At 42.0% G+C, this 25,597-nt stretch overlaps 1 protein-coding gene across 1 annotated transcript in view; it reads right to left on the minus strand.

Annotated features, from left to right (window-relative positions):
- Positions 1-25,597, minus strand: part of LOC107148356 (protein FAM169B) — a 72,581-nt gene that overhangs the window by 40,993 nt on the left and 5,991 nt on the right. The window contains 2 exon segments of the mRNA XM_048790331.1: positions 7,234-7,333; positions 10,213-10,346. Of these exon segments, the coding sequence (XP_048646288.1) occupies positions 7,234-7,333; positions 10,213-10,346 (234 nt within the window).

The raw sequence follows: 25,597 nt of genomic DNA on the forward strand, positions 1-25,597 counted from the left end.
CAGTGTTATGGTTTGGATGTTAGCTGTCCCCCAAAAGCTCACGTGTCAGACAATGCAAGAAGGTTTGGAGGAAAAATGATTGGGTTATAGCCTTAACCTCATCAGTGAATTAATCCCTGGTGGGATTAACTGAGTGGCGGCTAAAGGCAGATAGGGTGCAGCTGGAGGAAGTGGTTCATTGGGGGCGTGGCTATGGGGTACACATTTTGTATCTGGAGAGCAGAGTCTTTCTCTCTGCTTTCTGATCGTCACGTGAGCTGCTTCCCTCTGCCACACACTCAGCCATGATGTTCTGCCTCAACTCGAGAACCAAGGAATAGAGCCTGCTGTCCATGCAGTCATTCTTCTGAAACCATGAGTCCTGAAATAAACTTTTCCTCCCCTAAAATTGTTCTGGTCAGATCTTTTAGTCACAGCAGCAAGCAAAAATAATCAGACATAGTAAAAATTTAAAACTTTTGTACTTCAAAGGATACCACAAGAAATTGAAAAGGCAACTCACAAAAATGGGGGGAAAATTTTGCAAATTATATGAGAGACTTGTATTCAGAGATAAGGGACTCGGTTTCCAGAATATGTAAAGAACTGTTCCATTTTAATAATAAAAGATAAATAACCTAATTTTAAAAATGGGCAATGGGTCTGTATAGAGTTCTCAAGGAAGATGGTCAATAAACAAATGTAAAAATAGTCAGTGTCATTAGTCACCAGGAAGTACAAATAAACCACACCCAAAGATACCACCTGACACCCACTAGAATGGTCATAATCAAAAAGAGAGACAATAACCAGTGTTGGCTAGGATGTAGAGAAACTGAAATCCTTTTACGTTGTTGGAGGAACTAGACAAAGATACATTAGCTTTGGAAAACAATCTAGAAGTTCCTTAAAAGGTTAAATACAGCTACCATGTGATCCAGCAATTCCACTTTGAGATTCCCAAGAGAAATGAGGACATACACCCCCACAAAAATTTGTACATAAATCTTCATAGCAGCATTATCACAACAGCCAAAAGGTAGAAGCATCCAAGTGCTCATTCACTGACAAATGGATAAACAAAGTATAGTACATCTACCTACAAAATGAAATAACACTAAGCCATAAAAAATGAATGAAGTTGTGAAACAGGCTATGACATGGACGGCCCTTGAAAACATGCTAAGCAAAAGAAGGCAGACATGAAAGGCCACATATTTTACAATTACATTTATATAAAGTGTTCAGAATAGACAAACCCATAGGGCAAGAAAGTAGATCCATGGTTGCCTAAGGCTGAGGATGATAGAGGGACAGGAAGGAGTGATAAATAAGGGAAGCTAGATTTCTTTCAGGGGTAATGAACATGTTCTAAAACTGATTGAGACGATGGATACACAACTCTGAGAATATACTTAAAACCACTATAAATAGATGTGTTACATGGTATATGAATTATATCTCAACAAAGCTATTTATTCCTACATAGAAGTTTATTTATTTATGTTTTTATACATTTATGTAGAGAAACTGAATATCTCTTATCCTATGTGCTTAGAACCGATGTATTTTGGATTTGGAATTTTTTTTAATTTTGGAATATTTGCATATGCATAATGAGATATATTCAGTATGGGATTCAAGTCTGAAATTCATTTATGTTTCACATACACCTTAGGCAAATAGCCTAAAGGTAATTTTATACAACATACTTAATAAGTTCGTGCACATTTGGGGGCTGGAGTTGTAGCTTAGTGGTAGAGCACTTGCCTGGCATATGTGAGGTCCTGGGTTCAATCCTCAGCACCGCATATAAATAAATAAATAAAATAAAAGATGCATTTACAACTAAAAAATATTTTTTAAAAAGTTTGTGCACATGTGGAATCTTATGGCATCATGTTCATGTTAAACAAGTTTCAGGTTCAGCCAGGCGCGATGGCACACACCTGTAATCCCAGCAGCTCTGGAGGCTGAGGCAGGAGGATTGTGAGTTCAAAGGCAGCCGCAGCAAAAGCAAGGCACTAAGCAAATCAATGAGACCCTGTCTCTAAATAAAATACAAAATAGGTCTGAGGATGTGGCTCAGTGGTTGAGCGCCCCTGATTTCAATCCCTGGACCAAAAAAAAAAAAAAAGTTTTAGATTCTTGAGCATTTGGATTTTAGATTTTTGGATTAAGGATGCTGAACCTGTAATGAGAATAGAAGAAGTAAAGTCTTTCCCTTAGGACTGAAGATCAACAACCCAAATTTTGGAAGAAGATGGAGTCATGTCTTAATAACAAGCGTGAAAGCAGAGAAATTGGGTGGTCCAGGCATGTAGCTGGTGAGCTGACCACCTTGCATTGGTTCTGCTAAAAAGCCAAGATAAACTGAGATAGCTTTGTGGAAGCGGAGTGTCCACTCCAAGAGTGAAGAAGGCTCTTGCCGTCCACCATATGCGTCTCCCGGTTCTCAGCACAAGCAATCCTCACACTGAGACCCGCCCATGAGTCACCCTGGTCTCAGTAAAGACAGAGTCTGACTCTGACTGTGATGCCTTGATGCCAGGCCGGCACCACCCTCCTAGCAAGGCAGGACGATGAAGCTCAGAGACAGCAACAGATGACCTGACCAGGGTTCACCACTCATAAGGGCAGAGCCAATGGAATCCAGGGTCTAAGTGTCTCCAGAACTCAGGCCCTCTCCACTGTAGCACCCATGACATGATTGGGATGCTGCTACAGCTGGGATCTTGAATGTGTTAAAGGTTTGGTCCCCAGCCCAGGGCGCTATTAGAAGGTGGTAGAGCATTTAGTAAGTGTGGCCTGGAAGGAGGTTTTAGGTCGTCTGGGGGGGTCCTCAAAGAGGATTGAGGCACCCCTCCCTCAAGTGTCTTCCTTTCTTGTTGGCTGGCCAGGAGAGAAGCAGTTTTGCTCCACCACACACTCCACCCTGATGTGCTCCTCCCCACCAGAGACCTACCTGTCCTCCAGGTGGTGGACTAGAACCTCCAAAACTAGGGGCCAAAATAAACCTTTGCTTTTTGAAGTTGATTATCTCAGGAATTTGTTATAGTGATAGAAAACTGACTACCACAGATGCCATGTTCTAAGAGAAACCTAGGTCTGCAAGAAGGACCCAGTGTGTGACGCTGTGGAGCCCACATCACAGGAAAAACAAATGGAGAATGAGAGACATGTGCTCTAAAAAACAAACAAATGAACAGACTTTGGAGATAAGGCAATTAGCCTCAAACATGAGAAGAGCTGTCCAATAGGGAAGCCACCTACCTGGATGGTCCTGTTGGGGGGCACCCCAATGGAGGAGACAGATGGGCATGTTCATTTGGGTTCTTATGAAGAATGTCCTAATGGTTGGGCTGTCCTAAAATAGAACAGACCATCCTGGGGTGCAGAGGTCACAGCTTTCCAGACACCACCTCCATGACTGATGTGTCTGTACAGCACCTGTCATCTTACTATCCCTGCTATCAAAGAAGCATTATATGTTGTAATGATAACAGTAAATCTGACCAAGACAATACATCACTTCCAGCAAAGATCATTCAACCAGAAGACCTACTGTCTTTTTGTGTTTATAAAGAGGTGTTAATAAATGTTAGTCAAACATTAATGGCATATTATCAGGAAATGGAAATGACATATTTAGAATCGAAATAAAAGCAATCTATTTAGAATTGAAATAAATTCAAAAATCACTCTTTTTTCTCCCTCTGAAATTCAGCTGCACCTCCTAAAATCATCTTGGAAAACACTGGTCCTAATGATCTCAGCCATGAACTTCTAGACCCCCAGGCCCTTCTATTAAGCAGAACAGCCCAAGTTCCCCCCAAGTATTGCTTAGAAAGTTATGAGCCCTCTCACCATCCCTGATACGCTCCATGGATTAGCATCTTGTGGCAGCAAAGAATGCAACTCTGAATGAGCAGGAACATGATCCTTCCAATCAAGCTGGCCCAGAGCATCCTCAGCTGCCCACTAGCATCTCCCTTCTCTGTTGGCACTCACTGCACTTGCTCCACGAGAGCCGCTATCTTTTAAGCTAGGTAAGGTCACATCCTCCTCAGCCCACTTGATTACTTGGTGCTTTTGGATTGACTTCTTATAGTTAGGGTAACTCAAAAACAGACTACATGGAGTCGCCAATCAGAATGTGTCAGGGAGAGAATTCAAAGTGACAAAGTTTGGCCAGAAGCTATTGAGCAGGCCTCCCGCCCTGCAATACTACATTTAACACAACACACAAGGAGAGGGTAAGAAGATGCCAAGGTGTACCATGGGGAAAGAATATGGGAACCCTGCCCATTTCAGGCCTGTACTCTGCCTGATGGTCATGAAGCATCACATTTTCTGCCACAAGTCATTTCATTCTCATAGCTGCTCTGGGAAGTAGGTAAGATGTCCCCGTTTTGCAAATGAAGAAACTGATGCTCAGAGAGGCCAACTAATTTATCCAGAACATGCAGGCAGTTAACAGAATCAGGATTCCCAGTCAAGGTTCATCCTATTACATATGCAGACGAAGGAAGAAATTAGAAAAGCGAAAGGCCACCAGCTGATGGTGACCTTGAAGGTGAGGATAAGTGGTTATGTTTTAATACAGAGGATCAGAAAAAGGTCACATCTCTTTGGATGTGAGGAATTACTTTTGAGTCTTTGCAAATACTTGAGATCAACTAATACTTAACAAATAATGAAAATAAAACCAGAGGAAATAAGTGAAAGGCAAAACCCTCAGGATGTACAGAGGTGATCTAAGAAGGGAGGTTCCTGGTAGTCTTTGGTCATGACCCTTCAGAGGACCTAAAACCAGCCTCTATCCAGAAAAGCAGTCAAGAACAAACCCTCCAGGAGCAACAGGGACAAGGATGACTCCTTCTCAAACCACCTTTGTGGAAAGTGCCTTCACAGTTTCTTAGAAGTGAAAGGCAAACGTTTAGCCACTTACATTTTAGCAGACTGCCGTGAACATTAGCTGTGTGCCATCAGGGAATTTGAAATTCCAGGATGTTTTCCATTGGCTCAGAAGGTCACTGGATGTTACAGTGGTGGATTCAAGCAGCTTATCAAAAATTAACTCATACACAAGGCTGATCCAAAAGTTTGATTCCTATGCCTCCCACTGAAACACACATACACACAAGCATGCAACAGACCTGGAAGGAAATGACAAAGGGACTAGCGATAGCGTTCTCCACAGTCACTGCTAAGCACAGGGGAGAAGTGACACACTTGTCAAAGCTGTGAAGTGGGTCCCTGACACCACAGGCTGCTGCGGGTCCACATGCTTTCAAGCCACAGGATGTGCAATTCATGCGGACTTTGAAATATTGGATTAAAGAACACAAAGCTCCAGGAACACCTGAGCACCTTTTTGAAATCATGTAAAATCACAGTGGAGTCCACAGCACCAGGAAAACATTTGGAAACTTTACTTAAAGTATTATTACCTATGAGGAAGGGTCCGCAGTGAGATTTCTTAGAGCTTATGAATATTTATTATGGAGTATTCTTTAAAGCAACCAAAAATTAAGTCCAGAACAAATGGGAAACAGATTTCTAAGAGTCGTTATGTTTACATTATGCAAATTATAGTTGAAGATCTATAACCCGAATATTGTTAAATGCCTAAAAAGGGTGGGGGGAGCAGCTGATATTTGGACATTTTCTTAAAATGGACGAATAATATTTTTAGAGCTTTTGACAGTCTGTGCACTGAGGGACTCCTGCAGGCACATCTTTTACTAACCTGGTAGTAAAGTCATTAGGTCAAGGCTATGTCAAAGGCCTGGGGTTTTAATAGCCCCTTTGTTCACAGACTGGATGGGTGACACTCAAACCCGATAGGAAAGCTCTCATACCTGGCTCAGCCCCTGCCAGTCCAGAAGCAATGAGGAGGCTTTGCCAACACGCCAAAACTCCCACCTAAGCACACTTGGGTTTCACATTTAGCAAAAAAGAGAAGCAAAGTGGACAGGCTTACATGCTGAAAAGCTTGCCCGAAAGATGTCACCTTGGACTTTATGACACTGATCGAGCATAAACCCCAGACAGACACACAAGTTTACCTCCAAAGGAGGCAGCGAGCTGAAGGTGGCCCCCACCCTTGACAAAATGTAGTTAAAGACTCATAACCCAAGCTTTCACCAGGTACCACATCACTTGAGGAAGGCTAACTAATTGAAATGTTTATTATTAATAGCTACTATTTCTTGTTAGGACACCAATACATAGTCATCATATGAAATCTGTAAAACACAGAGAAAATTGCTAAATAGAAATACATTTAAAGTGAAAGCTTACCAAGTCAGAAATGAGGTGCCACCTCTTCAGATCACTGATGTCTGGGCTCAGGCAAACCCACAAGCCTTTCCTCCTCACCTCCCACTGCCCATTGCCAGCAGCCCCTGACCCCTGCCCCAGATGCAAAAGAGCACAGCTGTGCCCTTTCTCAAGGCTTCAACCCAAGGAGCTGAAAAGTCTGTTGTACGTGGTCTCCCCATAGTGCAGAGGAGAATGAATGAGTTACAGATCACATAAACTTCACCACCAGAAACAAAACTCCCGGCCCACTCATCACCTTGCAAAAAACACCCTCCCATGCTCCAGTTGTGCGGTCTTAGGCAAATCACTTGACAACCCTTGTCCTCCCCTCTATGTGGGGGCTGAGAATGTTCCCTTCAATTCAAAGGGTTGTGGTAACATTCAACGACAGTGTCCCATTCCGTGCATGCAGCTAGTTCTGCACAGCACTGTTAATAAGAACAGCAAGTCCTATCCCCAAAAGTAACTCTGAATCCTGTCACTGTGAGCAAGATATACAAAAAGATACAGACACTGGGGCTGGGGACAGCTCAGCCTTAGAGCATTTGCCTAAGCTTAGAGCATTCCAACCCCAGCATCACAAAAAAAAAAAAAAAGTGTGTTTGTGTTTGTGTGTGTGTGTGTATGTAGAAATAAACTTGCTCTACTGGATTCTTGAAAGTTGAAAATAAACCAGCTCTGCCTTGATGTTCTTCTAAACTTGGTTTATGAGCATAACCATCCTTTCTTAGGCATTTAATTCCATTCATTGCATTCAATGAAATCAGGAACCCTGTTTTTAAAATCCAGGGCTGGAAGCATAGCTCAGTAGTGGAGCATTTGCTGAACACATGCAAGGTCCAGAGTTCCATCCCCAGCATCATGAATGTATACACACATGCGCGCACACGCACGCGCGCGCGCACACACACATTAATAATTACTAACCTGTCTTTGTGTCTTGGGGATTAACCAAAACCAGTATTTTATGGTGAGGTTCATCACGGTGCAGAGAACAAAAGCAAATGGATGAAGTTTCAAGTTTAACCTGAAAAAATAATAAAATATCTGTTTTGCTCTTTCATCATATTAAGGGCACAGGAAATTGCCGAACAATTAGCACAGTATTCATTGAAAGAACACTACATCGCAGAGGTAAACAGGATGTAGGCAACATAAAAATGCAAATCTTACTCATTCTGAGCTAACCACAAGGGGTATCTGGTAACTGTCCCATCTCCGACCTGCCAAACTTTTCTCCCCACTTTCACCTGCCCACCTATTCAAGTTGATTAAACACTCTCCTGCCAAATGCCCTGGGTATCTCTCACTTCCATATGCTTCCTACCCCAGCCTTCCATCCTGATTCTCCTTGGGCCTCAGCCTGCAAAAGCTGAGAGCTACACACCCACCTCAGTCATATACCTGTTAAGTCGGCATCAACTATCCTCCCTGAGCCCTGGTGACTACTCTATAGAAGCAGTCCAGGATGTCACTTTGGCTGCCTACTGCCCTGGCTCAGGCCCCTGCAAGCAGTCTCAAGAAATACATACTTCACTGGGTGCTCCAGGCTTAGCCAGGGCTCCATGCAGCCCTGCAGCGGAGATGCTCAATTCTGGGTGCCTATTTGCTTATATGACAGAGGAACTGGGGTCGCCGACACTGGGATTGTCCCAGAGTCTTCTCTCAAGCCCCCTCATCCAAAGCCCTCATAGTGGCCATCACACTTTCTTCTCCCAGCTTCCAAAGCACAAGGTCAACACATTCCATTACCATGCTTATTTTGAAAACCAAGGAGAGTTAAGAAAATTAGAAAAGAATGTGTCAGCTGAGCAAGGCAGGAAGGCTGCTTGTAAAAGTTTACAGGAGGCCTCCACAGTTTCAAAGAACTATTTCTTAACAAATCCTGGGACACATAAACATCTTGGTACCTCCCCATCTCTGAAGTCACTCTAATGAAGAGATCTCAAGCTGGCCCTCCTGCAGAGGTTATGTCAAGCACAGCTCATCCACGAGATGGCCGATACAAGGCCATTAAATGTGCCATTTACAAGGCATCATATCAACCTAGAAAGATACTTATTACTGAATACAGCATTGTATTCAGGGAGTGACCTCACCTAGTTGTTGTTGTTGTTGTTGTTTTTAAGTATGCAGGAAAAAAAAATCCAACAGAAATACATCAGAATGTTCCCGGTAGTGAACCATGCATGATTGTGTTTTCTCTACCCTTTGGTACAGTGCCCAAGTATCATACAGTGAGCTTTTACTGTTTTGTGACCAGAAAAATCAACAAATATTATTGTGTTCTAAATGTGACAGAACAATTTTAAGACCAGAAAAAGAGTCAATTATAAAATGAAAAGATATAGGAGCAAAGTGACATGACATGATATAGCCTCAAACCACTTCCTCATCTTTCTTTTTATTTTGGAAAACCCCGGATTCAAAAAGAAAAGATAAACCTGCTAAAAGCAATGAGGCAGTTCAACACCATTCCTAATGAGGCTATTTTGTAGCTTAGCGGTAGGAAACTGCTCCTATCCCTTAATTAGCTACTAAAATAGCAGGAAATCAAATGATTGTTTCCATGAAAACTTTTTTTTTAGAAAGGAGTGAAGCAAATAGGTATACAGACATGACAGCATTTCTATCATATTAAAACAACTTCATTTTAGTAACTGTCTTATGTTTTTGTTAACACTAATTTTTTTATCTTAAAGAGCATAGTCTGTATTGAGTTTTATTTTAAGGAAAGTAATCCATAAACATGGGTGTAATTAAAGCAGGTGACTGAAACTTCAGGGCTAGCTGCTGCACTTCAAGGCTCTTTTTGGATTGCCCTGCAACCTCCACGCTCCACCCACCCCTGCAGCCCACCTCTCAGCTGGGTGTAACTAAATCCCCAACCTTGACGGAGTGCTTGAGAGCTTCTGGCCACGAGGGGACGCTAGAAGCGTACAAGCACCTTCTGCAGATCAACGTGAAGTCACCCATGGGAACTGGATTCTGGGAGTGACTTGACTGGGAGTTACCATCTCTGAAATCTCAAGAAAGCCACAGTTTGTAACTGTACCAACCATTGTTTTCATTAACTCTGGAACAACTGCACTATAGTAAAACAACACCCGGTCTCCCTCAACAAACTGTGCCTGCCAGATAGCAATCATTTCTGCCATGAGTGAAATCTTACAGATGATCTCAAACAAGAATTTTTTTGTCTCTTCCAACAGATCAGCCTCAAATGTGAAAGATAACTACCGTAGGTACTATCCAATACAGGTATTCTTTTTACTGACTGCAGGGAGGGAAGACTATCTCTTAAGTTACAGAGTTTTAAAATTTCACCCACAATGCTACCATCCGAACGAATAAACAATTTTCTTGTCTCTCTGTTCCCTTCAAGGCCCGACTCACAATGCACACAATCTTACTAGTGCCCAAAATCATAAATGACATAGCTTCATTCCAAATTATGAAATGATAGAACTGAAAAAAACCTTAAAGACCATAGATAAACCAATCTCTTCATCTTACAAATCAGGAAACTGAGGTTCAGCTAGGTATTTATTATACCCTGTATCACTTTTAATTACTTTATAAAATATTATTATAATTATTTAATTATTATTTAATTATAATTTGAAAATAGCAAGACAAGAGAAGGTACAACTTAACCAAGGTCACACAGCTAGTAACTGGTAAACCTATGATTCGCACAGGTTACCTGGTTCATTGCCTGGCACAACCAGACTCACGCTCAGGACTCCAGAATCCCAACTGAAGATCCCTTCTGCTTCTCAAGGTGGAATTATTTTAGTATTCACTTTTGTTTTTGTTTTCCTAAATCTGGAATGTTCTTTCTATAACACTTTCTTCTCTAAATTAGATTTGACAGAACTCTCCGCCAAGAAAAAGCACACATACCTGCTCCCCAGAGGAAAGAGAGAAAATCTCTGATGAGGTCTGAGCTCCTTCACCAAGTGAGGCATGATAAGCCAATGTTGCTTCCTGATGCCCCTCGGGGTCATCTTCCAAAATATCCACAGGGTAAGTGCCTGCTGGGGTGGGGAGTAGAAGTGATGTTAGTTTTATTCTTTCATTAGAGGGACAGTCACTTATATCTTGAAGATATAAAACTAAAAGATTATTTGCTTTAAATAAATTTAGTTCACCTATTCCCTGTTAGGCTGTTTAGGAAACTTCTTTGAAACTACCGAATGATTTCCCAAGTACTTTCAGCAGAATCAACACAACAGCAAGGAACACAGCAGGCATTGGGAGGGCTGAGACTAGCTGCTGACTTCTTCAAAATCCAACTTGACCCAGCTATCCCACTCCTCGGTTTATACCCAAAGGACTTAAAAATCAGCATACTATAGTGACACAGCCACATCAATGTTTATAGCAGCTCAATTCACAATAACTAAGCTATGAAATCAACTTAGATGCCCTTCAAGATGAAGAAACTGTGGTACATATACACAATGGAATGTTACTTAGCCTTAAAGAAGAATGAAATTATAGCTTTTGCAGGTAAATAGATGGAACTAGAGAATATCATGCTAAGTGAAATAAGCCAATCCCCCCCCCAAAAAAAACAAATGCTGAATGTTCTCTGATAAGCAGATGCTGATCCATAGTGGGGAGCAGGGATAGGGGCAGGCGGAACTTTGGATTGTGCAGAGGGGCGTGAGAGGAGGGGTGGGGTGGTGGGGATGGGAATGAAGGTAGAATGAGACACACATTATTACCCTATATAAATGTATAATTATACTACTGGTGTGACTCAGCACCATGTATAGCCAGAGGAATGAGAAGTTATGTTCTATTTATGTACAATGTGTCAAAATGCATTCTATTGTCATGTATAACTAATTAGAACAAATTTTAAAATCCAGCTTGAGTGGTTCTCACTTTACTAGCTAATATTAACTATAAATATTAATATTAGCATGATATTCTCTAGTTCCATCTATTTACCTGCAAATGCTATAATTTCATTCTTATTTAAGGCTGAGTAAAATAATGATGAAACTTGGGATCTCTATCTCATACAGGTTCATGAGATTTTGCCCATTCCTCCCTTAGTGGGACTACTCTTTTGTAAGAGACCATAACTCCAATGACTCATATGAAGTACATAACTACATGCCCACACAGATAAATGAATATTGTACGTATTCATTTGCAAAGAAATTAATGCATATTATTCTCTGAGTCTTCCCTGGTGTCTTTTTCCTATAGCCACACTTTTGGAGAAAAAATGATTTTATTTGAGGAAAAATTATATTCTTGAATCAAACAAAGAGAGCGTACAGTTGAACTTAGCAGCAGCAATCAAATTTTCCCTCTGGGGCTGGGGATGTGGCTCAAGGGGTAGCGCGCTCGCCTGGCATGCGTGTGGCCCAGGTTCGATCCTAAGCACCACATACAAACAAAGATGTTGTGTCCGCCAAGAACTAAAAAAACAAATGTTAAGATTTAAACAAAACAAAAAAAAATTTTTTTTTTAATTTTCCCTCCGCAGCAATCAAAGATGCTGGGCTGGCATGTCCCCACGTGGGATAAGGGCTCTATCCCCATTCTGTGGACTCTGCCCCATCTTTACCTTGGATTTGCCTCTGGGCCTCCTATAAGAGAAGAAGGTTACCAGAGAAGCTCCTGCCCTTATTCCTCCCCTTCCTTATTGAATATGGAAGGACCATCATGATTCCCTGAATAATACAGCATAACAACTACTTGCATTTGCACTGTATCAGTAAGTCATGTACAGATTAAAGTCCCCAGGAGGATCTGCACAGGTTCTATGCAAACACACCATTTTATTTAATGGACTTGAGCATCCACAAATTTTGGGTTCCAAGCAAGGGGGTGGTCCTCAAACCAGTCTTATGGACACCAAAAGACAACTGTATATTCTTCCACTCTTTGATTTCTTTTTTAAGTACTTCAGGGTGAAAATCACACAAAAATTTACTACTACAACTGCATTGATTCAAATATTTCAAATAAAGAATTGACATCAGGCAAGGAGTAAAATAATGATGAAAACTTGGGATCTCTGTCTAAAAAGATTGTGGGCCACTACAACCAAGACACTCTGCTACAGAAGGCACACGTGTGTGAGCGTCGGTGTGTGTATCCTCTCCACACATAAATACATTTAAAGAATCCCAGACTCCTCCTTACCTTGATGAGTCAGGAAGTCCCCCAGCAACCAATCAGACCTGCAGCCCTCTAGCTGAGCCCCTGGGGTTCCTGTGTTCCTTACTGAGGCCTTCAGGAGCACAGCTCAGGAGCCAGAGGGATCCAGTTCCTTACCCAGGGACCATTTCAAAACCATCAAGGAGACCAAACTCAGCCTGTCTCACTTCCCTTCAATCATCCCACTCCATCCCTCACTTAGCACAGGGTCTCAGCATCCCATAACAGCCTCTCGCCACCTCGGCATCCACCCACCCTCCACCCACACCAATTAAAATAGCAGCACAGTTAACTTTCTGTGGACTCTAGATCTCAATATGCTGCTCAGTGTCCCACGGACCGCATTTCACTGAATCCTGCTTAACTCCAACTGGCAGAGGAAGAAACAGGCCTCACGAGGATAAGACCTGGCTAGAAAGCAGCAGAATCAGACAGGAGACCAGGTCTGTCTGATTTCAAAATCTGTGTACAGCATTCAGATCATGACAGTGACCCTATCAACTCGGTCTCCTCCACCCTTACCCCTCCACATCCCCATCTCCTCCAGCACCCAGTGGGCTCATGTCTCCACTCCTGACATCCTCCTTCTACCTCTTCATCCACAGGATCCACCTCCGATGCAGCCATCTCTCCTTGCTAGGAATCCCAAAAGGCAAGGGCAAGTACTCTAGGGATCACTGAGTCCTGTGTTTATGTGAGAACTTAGCCTAGGATAGCAATTAACACTGATCAGCCACCCCCTCTGTCCGTAGGGCCCCCAACTCACACCTCAACTTGGTCTTTTTTAGTAGTTACCCCCTAACCCAGAGCTGCTGAGGCTTGCTGGGTACAACTTCCCTCCCCACTCCCAGACTCTACTCTGAAGACCCCTCCCCATGCTTGTCCCCCCATACAAAGCACTTAGTAAATTTAGGTGGTTGTTTAACTGAGCTCTGCACTGAAACTGCTACTTATTTCATCTAGTTGGTCAAGTATGCAAAAAGACCTGGCAAACATTCCAATGAATCAAGGAAAACTGGAAAAGGGGCTGCTTGAAACCTGGGTGCATCCCGCAGAAACCAGCCTCAGTAGCTTCCTCTCCCAAAATGTCCCCAGGAGCACCAGCATAAGGAGCAAGTTAGAGATGGACTCTGATTTTTACTCTCTGTTGCTGACTCTATGTTTTGGGAAATGCATTCCTCAGGTCTGGACCATTGATCAGCCTACTCCAGTGAGGATGCAGGGCCGACAGAAGAGCATCCTCAACCAGCCCCAGAGAGAAGCTGAGCAAGGCCCCCTGTCATTTTCCCTTGTGCCCAGGGAGTGGAAGAACACTGTGGCCAAAGGGTTTGCAGGCACTCCCAATTTGAGGCCACCAGGCCAGAGGCTTGACTCCTGGTGGGTCGGGTAGGGAGGCTCCTTCCTGGCTTCTACAGGCTGCCAAGAGTTGCCTGGCACGATTTCTGGTCGTGTGTGGTCAGGAGAAATGCTATGAATGTGTTTTGCTCCTTCCATGCCATGAAATCATTTCCCCTGCAGGTTACTTTGCTGGGGCCGTGAAACATCCTCAAAGGACTCTGTGGGGACTTTCCAGAAGACAGTCACTGCCCTAGGGCTCTAACGCCTGACTGCCCAAAGGGAACACAGGAGTGGACCCCTTGGGGTCTTTTCAGAACCAACAGCTTCAGGAATCAGAAGACTATCCTGAGAGTGGTGGTGACATCCTGCCTTCCTCTGGGGAGAGAGGCACATAAATTAACCCTCCCAATCACGGCAAACTGGTGGGGGTGGGGGAACACCATAATGCTCAAAAAATAGTGTGGGGCTGGGGATATAGCTCAGAGTGCTTGCCTCTCATGCTCAAGGGCCTAGGCTCCATCCCCAGCACCTCCAAAAAAAAAAGAAAGAAAATACTGTGGCACCCACACTCAGTTCCCTTTTAAAGCAGGGTGCACAAGAACAGCCACAGAGCAGAGCACTAGGAGTGCCCCTCAATTCAACCTAGCACCGACAACTCTCTGGCCCACTTTGTTTAAATTCATTCTCTTCCCTTTGAGGAAAACTTCTCCATCAGAAATCTCAGCAGCTTCTGTCCTATACAGATGTTTGGGTTAGCTTCCTGGAAAATTGGGTGGGAATGACAATCAAAGCCGCTTAAGACAGGAGAGGGGCAAGAGCACCCAAGGCCCAGCAGAAGACCCCTCCCCAACCTTAGAAGAAGGAAGGCACCACTCCTCAGCCCAGGAGAATGAAACCCTCTCATGACTCAGAAGGAGGACGGACTCCCCGCTCCCAGGAAGAATTAAAACACACACACACACACACACACACACAAGCACACACGAGAGTCCGCCTTGGGAAGTAAACAAGGCTTGCGCACGCGCCTGAGGCTGGACCAGGCCTCCACGCTGTTCTGCTTCCCCACTTCCCGGGTGATGGAAGGCAGGCTCTGCAAGAGCCTCCAGATGTGAAATGCTAACAGCCTTTAATGGCTTGAACTGAACAGAAAATATTTTCCAAAGCCAAAAGAATGTAATCTTTTCAGTACAACGTTAAATACTTTTTATTAAAAAAGGCACACAGTTGAAATGATATTCTCTGCAGACTGTAAAGAAACTGAAATCCCTCAACAAACTCAGAATTAAAGAATTCACTTTAAGCATATGTTGGCATAGTCACCCTAAAAACAAAAACAATAGTACATCTGAAAGCATTCTTCTAGGGAAAATAATTGAATTATTCAGGATGTTTGTACCAAAGCTCAAGTTCCCAGACTGCTTCAACAGCAATGTTATACCGAGCCACTTTGTATCACCCACTGCCCATCGGCCACCACTGCTGTTCAGGCTGGCAAGGCCTTTCCCAGTACTTTTTGATCCTTCCAATGTAAACAGCAATGCCAATTAATGAAGACCTTGGAAAAGATTGGTGATCTGCATTTAATCATTGATTCAATATCATTTGCAGAATATTCTCTCCAAACACTACCTCACCATAAATATTAGGAAAATGCTCTCATTTTAGCAAAGCATAATTTTTCTCAGATGGAACTATTATTACGAGAAGCACTAAGGGAGATATTTTAAATTTTACTAGCCTCACTCTACGAACTTGGCCTTTGCCGAAAGCCACTACCTGGCAGTAACTACGGGATATAATGTCATTGGAAAGATTGGCTGTAATCATTTGAATTTTTTAGTAATGTGGGTTGTCATTCTTCAATTACAGTAAGAACAATTCTTGCTCAGGGTAACATGAAAAACATTCAGGATATAAAACGATAACATTCAACTCACTTTTTATAAAGTAGTTAAGAGGCACAAAAACTTTTTTCATATTTTTGCTCTCTGTCATTTTTCACATAGGCAGTCTGTTTTGGCTTTTGCAGATTTTTTTTTCTTCACAAATTAATTTTCTTCTAAAAAGCACTTATTAATAGAAATGGAAGCTTTATTAGAGAAGAAATCTACCCGGGGGGTTAAATGAGTAATTCTGGGCTTAGCAAAAAGCATGAAGACTAATTTCTAAACAGAGACAGGAGGGGGTACCAGAAAATTCAGGAAGCATAGAGGAAGAAATCTGGAGGGGGGGGGCCGGGTCTGACCCCAGGTGTTATGCACTCCTAAGCAGTTGGGATAATGCCCAAAGGGAAGAGAGTTTTGGTATCATCTCAGCTGCTCAGAATTCAGAACCAGGAATTCATCAGGGCCCCCAGGTTCTAGTGAGGTGCGTCTTTCACTGTGCAGTCCGATGCCCAGGGCTGTGTGTCTGTAGGTCATGTGCATTAAGAAAACCCAGTAGTCACCCTGCAGATTTCATCCTGAGCCTGCAAAGCATTCATCATAGGATGCCTTAAGCCTGAGAGTTTCTTTTAACATAAAATATAATTAAATTTAATTTTACCTTTTTTTTTTAGTGCTGGGGATTGCACAGGCTAAGCATATACTCCACCACCAGCCCAATTATATTTCATTTAAAAAAAAGAGGACTATTATATTACACTTAGTAAGGAATACCCACAGTTGTATGAGACAATGCCTGGCATTTATTTAATATCAAAGCATTTAAGGTTTGTGCACACATCATTTCAACTGGCCTGGGTATCCTGCCACTGTTTTCCCTAGAGCATCTATGGAACACTAGCTCCACGAGATATGCTTGAGATAGGCTCGTGAAAGCGGGGTTTCTAGCACCACCAAGTTTGGAAAAGGGTGGCATGCTGTGGCTCTGGGTTCATTGCTAAGAGTTCTACGTATCTATCAACAATCAAGGAATTTAGAATTCCTGTAGCAGTTGAATTTGCTTAGCTCAGCATCTCTTTCTCAAACTTATTTAACTAGAGCCCCCTGGTCCCAGACCATCAACTGACAGATGGCAAAGCAAACTTTCTGAGGGGAGTGCTTTGAAATAATGTCAGAGTGGAAGGACCCATCACGGCTAGAGCGAGAGAAAACAGGCAGGTGCCTGGAGCTCAAGGCCAGAGCATTAAGAACTCACCACCAGGAAAGGCAGCCTTGGTGGCAGCAGAGCATCCCTCTTCATAGGAAAGTAGAGAACAGAAGGTGAGGCCAATAAACACTTGGATATTTTCGTTGTTTTTTGAAGAGCATCTGATTGCCAAAATATTCTTAGCAAAGAATTAAAAAAAAAACTGGAAAACAGAATGTAGAATATGTTAGAATTTTTTGAGCAGATGAGCAAAGTTGTCAGGAAATGAGGAGGCATTGCTGAAGGACTGCAGGTGGCGGCGGCAAAGGTTTTATTACCCAGTAATTGACAGGCAGCCGGTTGCTCTGTTATCACATGGATAGCACTGGCCCACTTGCAATTTGTCGTTGTCTTTGCTGAGAATAAATCACTTGTCCCAAATCAAAGATGGTAAAACATGCAGATGACTTTATGTGCCACCCACGTAAAGGTTTATGTAATCCTAATTGCTTTTAATATGAAGGTCTCATAATTTGAGTGTTGGTGCCTCTTGTTATTAGGCTGATGATACGAGGATAAAACTATTTCTCCCCTGAATCATTCAAAAGGATATAAGGTGGAACTAAGACATACTGTTCCTTTTTTAATTTTCATTCTAAGAGGCATCACATTTGGGGACACATGTGAATTTCTATTTGGGACAGACAGCAGAACATAACATCTCAAATATCAACTTCCATATGAATGGTAACCAGAGAGGTCTTCACCTTGACACAAGGACTGAAAGCTCAGGTTTTCCTTGCTGATGACCTCGAGCAACTCCATGCCAAATGGTCATCATTACAGTGCTGGGGCCATATTTGTCTAACCTTTACTGGGAAGGAAGAGGGCTTTGGCACATGCACAGGACACACAGAAAGCATTTGAAGCTTGACACTTCAAATCATGAACTTAATTGACCAGGAACTTACGAAAATACCAAGTCTCAGTGTCATGTGGTGGCCTTGAAGCTAGTGGGAAAACACTGTGGTAGAGCAATTGTCCAGAAAAGAACCAGAGCCCTAAACCACACAGCACACAAGAAGGAGAAAAATACCCTCGTCACTGTGACGCTCTTACCCGCTAGTCACAGAATAATATTTCTCAGAACTAACCCAAGAATCATGGCTGTTAACAGACTTTAGGAACTTTTATCCAAAAAACACATCCTTTTTTGTTCATCTATTACGTTTCAAACAACAAAACCTCTAAGAGGGAAGAAAATGAGTTTCTACTTGGCATGTCCACCTCTGTGCAGAGCAGTGATGGACACTGAAAGACCAACAGTCTCTGCCTATGTAGCCTGGTCCTGGATTAAGTTATTTCACACTGTTTAAAAATTGAAGCTGTCTCAGGGTTGGGGTTGTGGCTCAGTGGTAGAGTGCTCACCTAGCATGTGAGAGGCACTGGGTTTGATCCTCAGCACCGCATAAAAAAATAAGTGAACAAAATAAAGGTATAAAAAAATTTAAGTGTGCAGTGGAGTGGGCTCACACCTGTAATCCTAGTTATCTGGGAGCCTGAGGCAGGAGGATCTGAAATTCCAGGTCAGTCTCAGCAACTTTATAAGAACCTGTCTTAATAAATAAAAAGTGTTGGGGGTTTAGCTCAGTGTTGGTGGAGCACTTGCCTAGCATGCATGAGGCCCTGGGTTAGATCCCCAGTACTGCAGAATATTGCAAAAATAAAAAGAACTTATGCTCATCCCCCAGATTTGCTTCACTTGAGGAATGGGCAGTGATAAATGGGCAGGCTTATCTGGAACTTTTTTCAGGTATTTAGAATGCATTTGTTTCTAAATACCTGGGAAAGTATCAAGATAACTGCATTTTTATAAAAGCTCTGGACTTATTTACATAAAAATGAAATGTAAATGAAGAAGATGCAGGATACTAATATTTGCATCAAGGTTGGTACCTGTTCAATTTGAAATTGAAGAAATAGAAATTGAACATCTGCCTTGAGTGTATAAACAATTTTTCTAAAGGTCTCACTGGGAGAAGATGTGTACGAAAAAAAATAAGGCTATATTCTCATATTAAAAAATACTCTTTTAAGTACTATCTTTGCATAGAGTTTTCTAGTTCACAACGAACTTTCACGCATCCTGGCTTGTTTGAAACTTTCATCAACTCCATAAAGTCAATAAAGTACAGTGCACTGACCCCCATTTTTCAGATGTGAAAACAGAGGTTCAAAAATGGAAAGTTAACTAGACCCTGGGTTGAACCCTCACTGACTCTCCGACTTACTAATTTATGTTGAGCTAGCTCGCACTGAGCAAATGTCAGCTCACACTTGGGATCACCGTATTTCAAATACCATTGAACTTGTAAACCCATGTTCATAGCAACACTGTTTACAACAGCCCAAGATAGAAGCAACTCAAATGTCCAGCAACAGAGGAATAGATACACCAAACATGACACAAACGATGGAATATTTTAAGGAATAGTCAACCTTAAAAAGGAAGGGAACTGACACACGCTACACATGGATGAAACTTGAAGGCTGGACCCTGTGAGATAAGCCAATCATGAAAAGAAACATTTTTTGCAATTCCACTTACATGAGGCACCTTAAATAGACAAATTCATAAAAATGCAAAGTGAAATAAGAGTTTACCCAGAGTCTTGGGGGAGGAGGAGTGGGGAGTTGTTGTTTAATGGGTATGGAGTTTTTATTTGAGAACATGATAAAGTTCTGGAGATGGGGAGTGGTGACATTTGTACAATGTACATAATGTGAATGTGCATAATGCCACCAAGCTGTATGCTTAAAAGTAGGCAAAAATGTGGCGCATGCTTGTAATCCCAGTAGCTCGGGAGGCTGAGGTAGGAGGACTGCAAATTTGAGGCCAGCTTCAGCCAACTTAGCAAGGACCTAAAACTTAGTGAGACTCTGTCTCAAAAAATAAAAAGGGCTGAGGATGCCTGGTACTCCCATAAAATAGTTAAAAAATATAAATTTTATGTTATGCGTATTTTACCACAGTAATTAAAAAAAACTTTTTATGGACTTGATTTTTTTGGGGGGAGGAGGGAGGGTTACCAGAGATTGAACCCAGGGGCGCTTAACCACTGACCACATCCGCAGCCTCATTTTATTTTTATGGAAAGCATGACACATATCTATAATTATTTCGGACCATTTATTACGGTAAAATAGACATGGCATAAGATTTACACTTTTAGCCATTTTCAAGTGTACAGCTTTTGTGGCACATTAAGAGCATTGTTGTGCAACCATGACCACCATCCATCTCTAGTACTTTTTCATCTTCCTAATGACATACTCCCCATCCTATTATCACCTCCAGCCTTCAGGCCCTTTCTGCCATTCCACTGTCTCTATGAACTTGACTACTCTAGATATGTCATCTGAGCAGAATCACACGGCAATTTCTATTTGTAATTGCCTTAATTCACTTAGCATAATGTCTTCAAGGTTCACCCATGTCATAGGGATGCATCAGAATTTTTATCAAGGGTGAATAATAGCCCATGATATGCTACATTTTGCTTCCATTTCATCTGTCAATGGGACACTTGAATTTCTCCCATTCCTTAGCTATTGTGAATAATGCTGCTGTGAACATGAGTATGCAAATATATCTTCAAGGCCCTGCTTGCAATTTTTTGGGCTAGATATCCAGAAGAGTGGTCAGCTAGGAATCCTGTGTTCAATTTTATGAGGAACCTCTATGCCATTTTTCACAGTGGGGCAGCACATTTTAGATTTCCATCATCAGGCAAAAGGATTCTGATTTCTCTATATACTCATCAATGCTCGCTATTTTCTGGGGTTTTTTTTTTTTTGTTTGTTTGTTTGTTTTAACAGAAGAGGTATCTTATTGTGGTTGTGATTTGCATTTCCTTAACGATTCGGGATGTTGAGGTTCTTTTCATGCACTGATTTGCCAAGTGTATATCTTCTCTGGAAAAAAAAAAAATGTCTGCCCAAGGTTCTTTGCCTACATATTCCTAAATTTTAAAAATCAACTTTGAAAAACTTGCAAAAAGTGGAAAGACAGACATTCATTCAGAGTGAGATGAGCGGCAAAACTGGTGGTGTGAGTTTGGTGCTTCATCCAGAACACACCATAGTGGGAGAGTTAATCAGAGGCAGCACAAAGAGATCAGATGAACAATGAGGACAGCATGAACATGTGATTGTAGTGAAGACGGCAAAGGGAACAGATAACTTGAGCAGGTTCTGTCAATGTACATAGCAGAACTTGCAGCTGACTGACTGTGCAGCAGGAGAGGACAAGCTGACCTTCTACTTTAACCTGACTCTTCCAAATAAGTGAATGAAATTCAACTGGAAGCTTTCAAACTGCGATGGATTTATGAACTAACATCAGAAATAGTCTAAATCTGTTATGATCCTAGCTTTATCAAAGTGTTAAATTGATGAACACATCAATAAAAGAATGGTATATACTTTACTCTAAAATATTATGTATTTTTCCTAAAGTATAAACTGAGCAATTTTGAAAAAGTAGATGAAACACCAGTGAAAGGATGACTTTTATATGCTGAATTGAAACCTGATAAAAACTAGAGAATGATACTTTGACTTTCCCCAACATTAAGCCACACAGGCGTTTGAGCTGCAGATAAGGGTACAACTTTAAGGCTATTTAGACCTGATTTCATATGATAAAACAAACCACCATGAAAGAGACAGCACAAACTACAGACTCAAATTCACAAAGACTGCAGATATTGAGATTATGCAATATAGAAGATAATGATATGAAGCATGTTTTAAAATATTTAAATAAAAATAAATTTAAAAGGTGAAGATTTTTCAAGTTGCCCAATAAGATTCTAGGAGGAAAGAAAGTAGAACTTCTAGAAATGAATGTCTTAATAGCTGATGAATTGGAAAACACAGCTAAAGAAATGACCCAGAATGCAGTACACAAAAACACACAGATGGATAGCAAGAGTTCTAGAATTAATGAAAGACAACTTGTCTTAAATTCTAGAATCACAACCAATGCCCCAAACAAGGAAAATTCCCACCTAAACACCAGTAAAGTAAAACTGCAAAACAGAAAATTCTAAAGATGACCATAAAAGCAGTCAAAAAGCAAAGAGAGATCCTTCTAAGCAATTAGACAGACTGCTGCCTTCTCAACATCAACTATGGAGGCCAGTAAACAATGGAATTCAATTTTCAATGTGCTAAATAAAAATAGCTTTCATCTTCCACCTAGCAAAAGTAACTTCCAAGAATGTGAGCAAAATACAGAAATACTTAGAAAAACAAAACTGAAACTGACGGTGCAGCTCAGTGGAAAGTTGAAATGCATGAGACCCTGGCTTTATTCCCCAGCACTACAAAATAAATAAATAAATAGAAAAAAAAGAGATGAGGGATTTTACTGCCAGCAGACCCCCTAAAGATATTTATTTTTCCTTTTTTTCTCTAGTGTTGGGGATGGAACCCAGAGCTACACACATACTAGGAAAATGCTCTACCCTTGAACTACATCCCCTGTCCACCCTCAAAGCTATTTCTAATGTGCATAAGAGAAAAGGAAAATGACCCCAGGAAAAAGTAGTTAGTCAAGAAGAGATGGACACAAAGAAAATGACAAACATGTAGATATATCCAAGTCATTGCTGACCATACAGAACTAAAACATCTAACTTGAGGAGCTAAAAAAAAAAAAAAAAAAAAAAAAAGCATGCTAAAACTGAGGTGCGATATAATACTGGCACACAAATGGGGGAGAAATGGGAGAGAAAGCATTCTAAGGCCCTTAAGTTATTCCAGAAAGCTAAAAAGTTGACTAATCTCAGAATAAATTTGAGTTAAATATGCATATTAAACTTTACATTAGCCCTTTAAAGAATAAAAATGAAGATTAAATGTCAAAACAGGAGAGAGAAAAATGAAATTAAGGCAAGAATACAGGGGATTTCAATTAATACAAAAGAACGCAAGAAATTTTAAAAAATCTGTCAAAAATCATGTATAACTGTTAAGATTAAAAGCAGATATCATCAACAAATAACTAGACTTTTGCAGGATAGATTTTGTTGTATTTGTATATTTATACCAAATATTTTTAAATATTTTAATAAATATTTTATTTAATATTCATTCATCATCAAAAATACAAGTAAACTGGGCATAGTAGCACATGCCTGTAATCTTAGCAGATGGGGAGGCTGAGACAGGAGGATTGTGAGTTCAAAGTCAGCCTCAGCAAAAGTGAGGTGCTAAGCCACTCAGTGAGACCTTGTCTCTAAATAAAATACAAAATAGGGTTGGGAAAGTGGCTCAGTGGCCAAGTGCCCCTGAGTTAAATCCCTGGTAACCCCACCACAAAAAAAAAGCAACACCTTCTCTTCTACATAGCTTTAAAAGTGTCACCCCCACCCCAAGATGTTCTAATAATCCAAATGTGGGTAGCGTACATACAATACACAACTCACTTGTTGGAAAACATGAAGTTCAAAATGAACAACCAACTATTATAATTCACTTATACTGCTCCACCACATACATACACAAGTCAAAAATAGTCCACTAAGTACCAGTCTGATAGGGAGTACAACTGGGCAGGGGGATGGTACCATGAGAAGTTTTAAGCAATGGGAAAATTTCCACAAAGTCAACTTCTCAAATACTTACCGCTGGAGGAAGTATTCATGGACTCTAATTAGGGTTTATTTTAGCAATGAAGAAATGAACACAGATTTCTCTGTTAATGAAATTTGTGAGTTGTAGTTCGAGACTCAGTTTCCAAAGAAAACACATTTATCTTAATTTCAGCAAGATCAAGCAATCTTAGGAGGGTTTGGGAAGTGGGAGCCCTTCCTCCGCTGCCACACACATGGAGCAGGGAGCTCACTACCCTGGGCAAGAGCCCATCCCTGTGTGCCCCAAGACCTCAGCCTAGGCAGTTTCCAGCGGCCTCGTGGTTGCCATGTTTTGAAGGACCAAAGAAGCATGAGAAGGTTTCTGTACCTTGTCAATCAACAGGCATTGGTTGAAACAGTTCTTCTTAGCAAGAAAATGAGGCTGCAGCCTGGGAATACTGAATGCCATGGGAGAGAGCTCCTCCCCATGGTCAAAGAATAGGACAGGAAGATAGGGAGAAGAACTGCAGCGGTGAGGAGGGGCAGGCCTTCGTTTTAACAGTGGCCTTTTGATCCACAGAGACTGTATCCCTGGTTCCCATCCCAGTTTGCTGATCTCTGACCTTGGAAAGGCAAACTTGCAGCCCAGGATAGGCAGTCTCAAAGTTCTAAACCACACTTGTTACATCCTCATTCAAAGGCCCTAGACCATCAGCTGCTACTGAAAGACACCAAACTGCAACTGTTCCACTGCCCCCCACCCACCCCAACTTTAAAAGTCACCTGACCCTTTAGGTATCTGAATGGGTGCTGGATTTTTCTCCTAAAATTTCTTTCTATACCACATAACACAGCCATTTTCTACAATCCTGTTTAGAACTTCCCTGGGCTAAGCTACCAATACCATAGCAGAGGAGCCAGAAGCTAGCTGCTGTCAGGAACCCAGAAAAAGCCAGTCACCAGACTAGGGGTTCAAAGGTCAGAAAGGCAACACCTCAGAACCCACTGTCCTCCCACTGACAGCTCCAGTCCTAGCCTCCTGGTAATTCACCCAATCCTGCCAAGCCATGGCAGGACCCTTGGACAGGGTCAGCACACCAGCCTTCTCCAGCCCTGCCTCAGGCTATAGCAATCCCTATTTAGCACAGACATCCAGTGACAGAGTGAACAAGAACTTTCTACAGTATAGATACCACAGGGAGGCAAGGAATCACAAGAGGAAAGGGGTACACAGACACCCAGGCAGTTAGGAGGACCCACTCGGACCCAGTCTTCCCAGGAAGACATTCTGAGGGACGTGTTGCCCAGCAACCTGGCCAGGTGCACTCTGCCCTGGTGTGTGGCAAGACAGCTAGCATCTCACCACTTCCTGACATACCCAGTCTACATAAAACTCCTCCCAGCAATCCCTTCTACACTCACAGAGCCAACAAGGGTTTTCACCAGCACCTGACAGGAAATGTCCCCTGCATTCAACATTCATGGAACTTGGGCACTAGGCAGAAAGACCAACCAGGGTCCAGCCCTCAAAGAGACTACTATCATCTGCTTGGGTAGCCATACCTGACAACTTTCATGGCCAAGTAGACTTTTAGGGACTAACTTATCCCTTCCCGTCCCTTCCTTTCCCTTCTGATGCATGGAGGCTGGCTAATCCCTTCTGATGGGTAGAGGCTGGGTAAGAGCTACAGGATAATTGATAGTAGTGGCATCCAGCCTCCGCCCACTATCCCCAGTGAGGTCCTGCTCCCCAGGAACTGAGATTCCCCGGACTTGCCACGTCCATGTTCCCCTATGAGGTTACTCACATGCCATGGATCAGAGAAAATTCAAAATGGCTAATAAATATGTGATTTAAGTTTTATGTTAGCAGGAGGTCATCTCTGAAGGGGTCTTTTAGGAACTGTCTTGTGAATTATTTCCTTCCTGAGCCTCTACCTTTTTTTTTTTTTTTTGGAACTTCAGGGAACTTCACCTTTAAGACAGATTTCCTTCTCTGGGGAGTCAGACCACAACCAACAACAACTCCCATTTGAATCCCAACACTGCCACTAACT

Source organism: Marmota marmota, unplaced genomic scaffold (assembly GCF_001458135.2).
Source record: "Marmota marmota marmota unplaced genomic scaffold, marMar, whole genome shotgun sequence".
Classification (NCBI taxonomy): domain Eukaryota; kingdom Metazoa; phylum Chordata; class Mammalia; order Rodentia; family Sciuridae; genus Marmota; species Marmota marmota.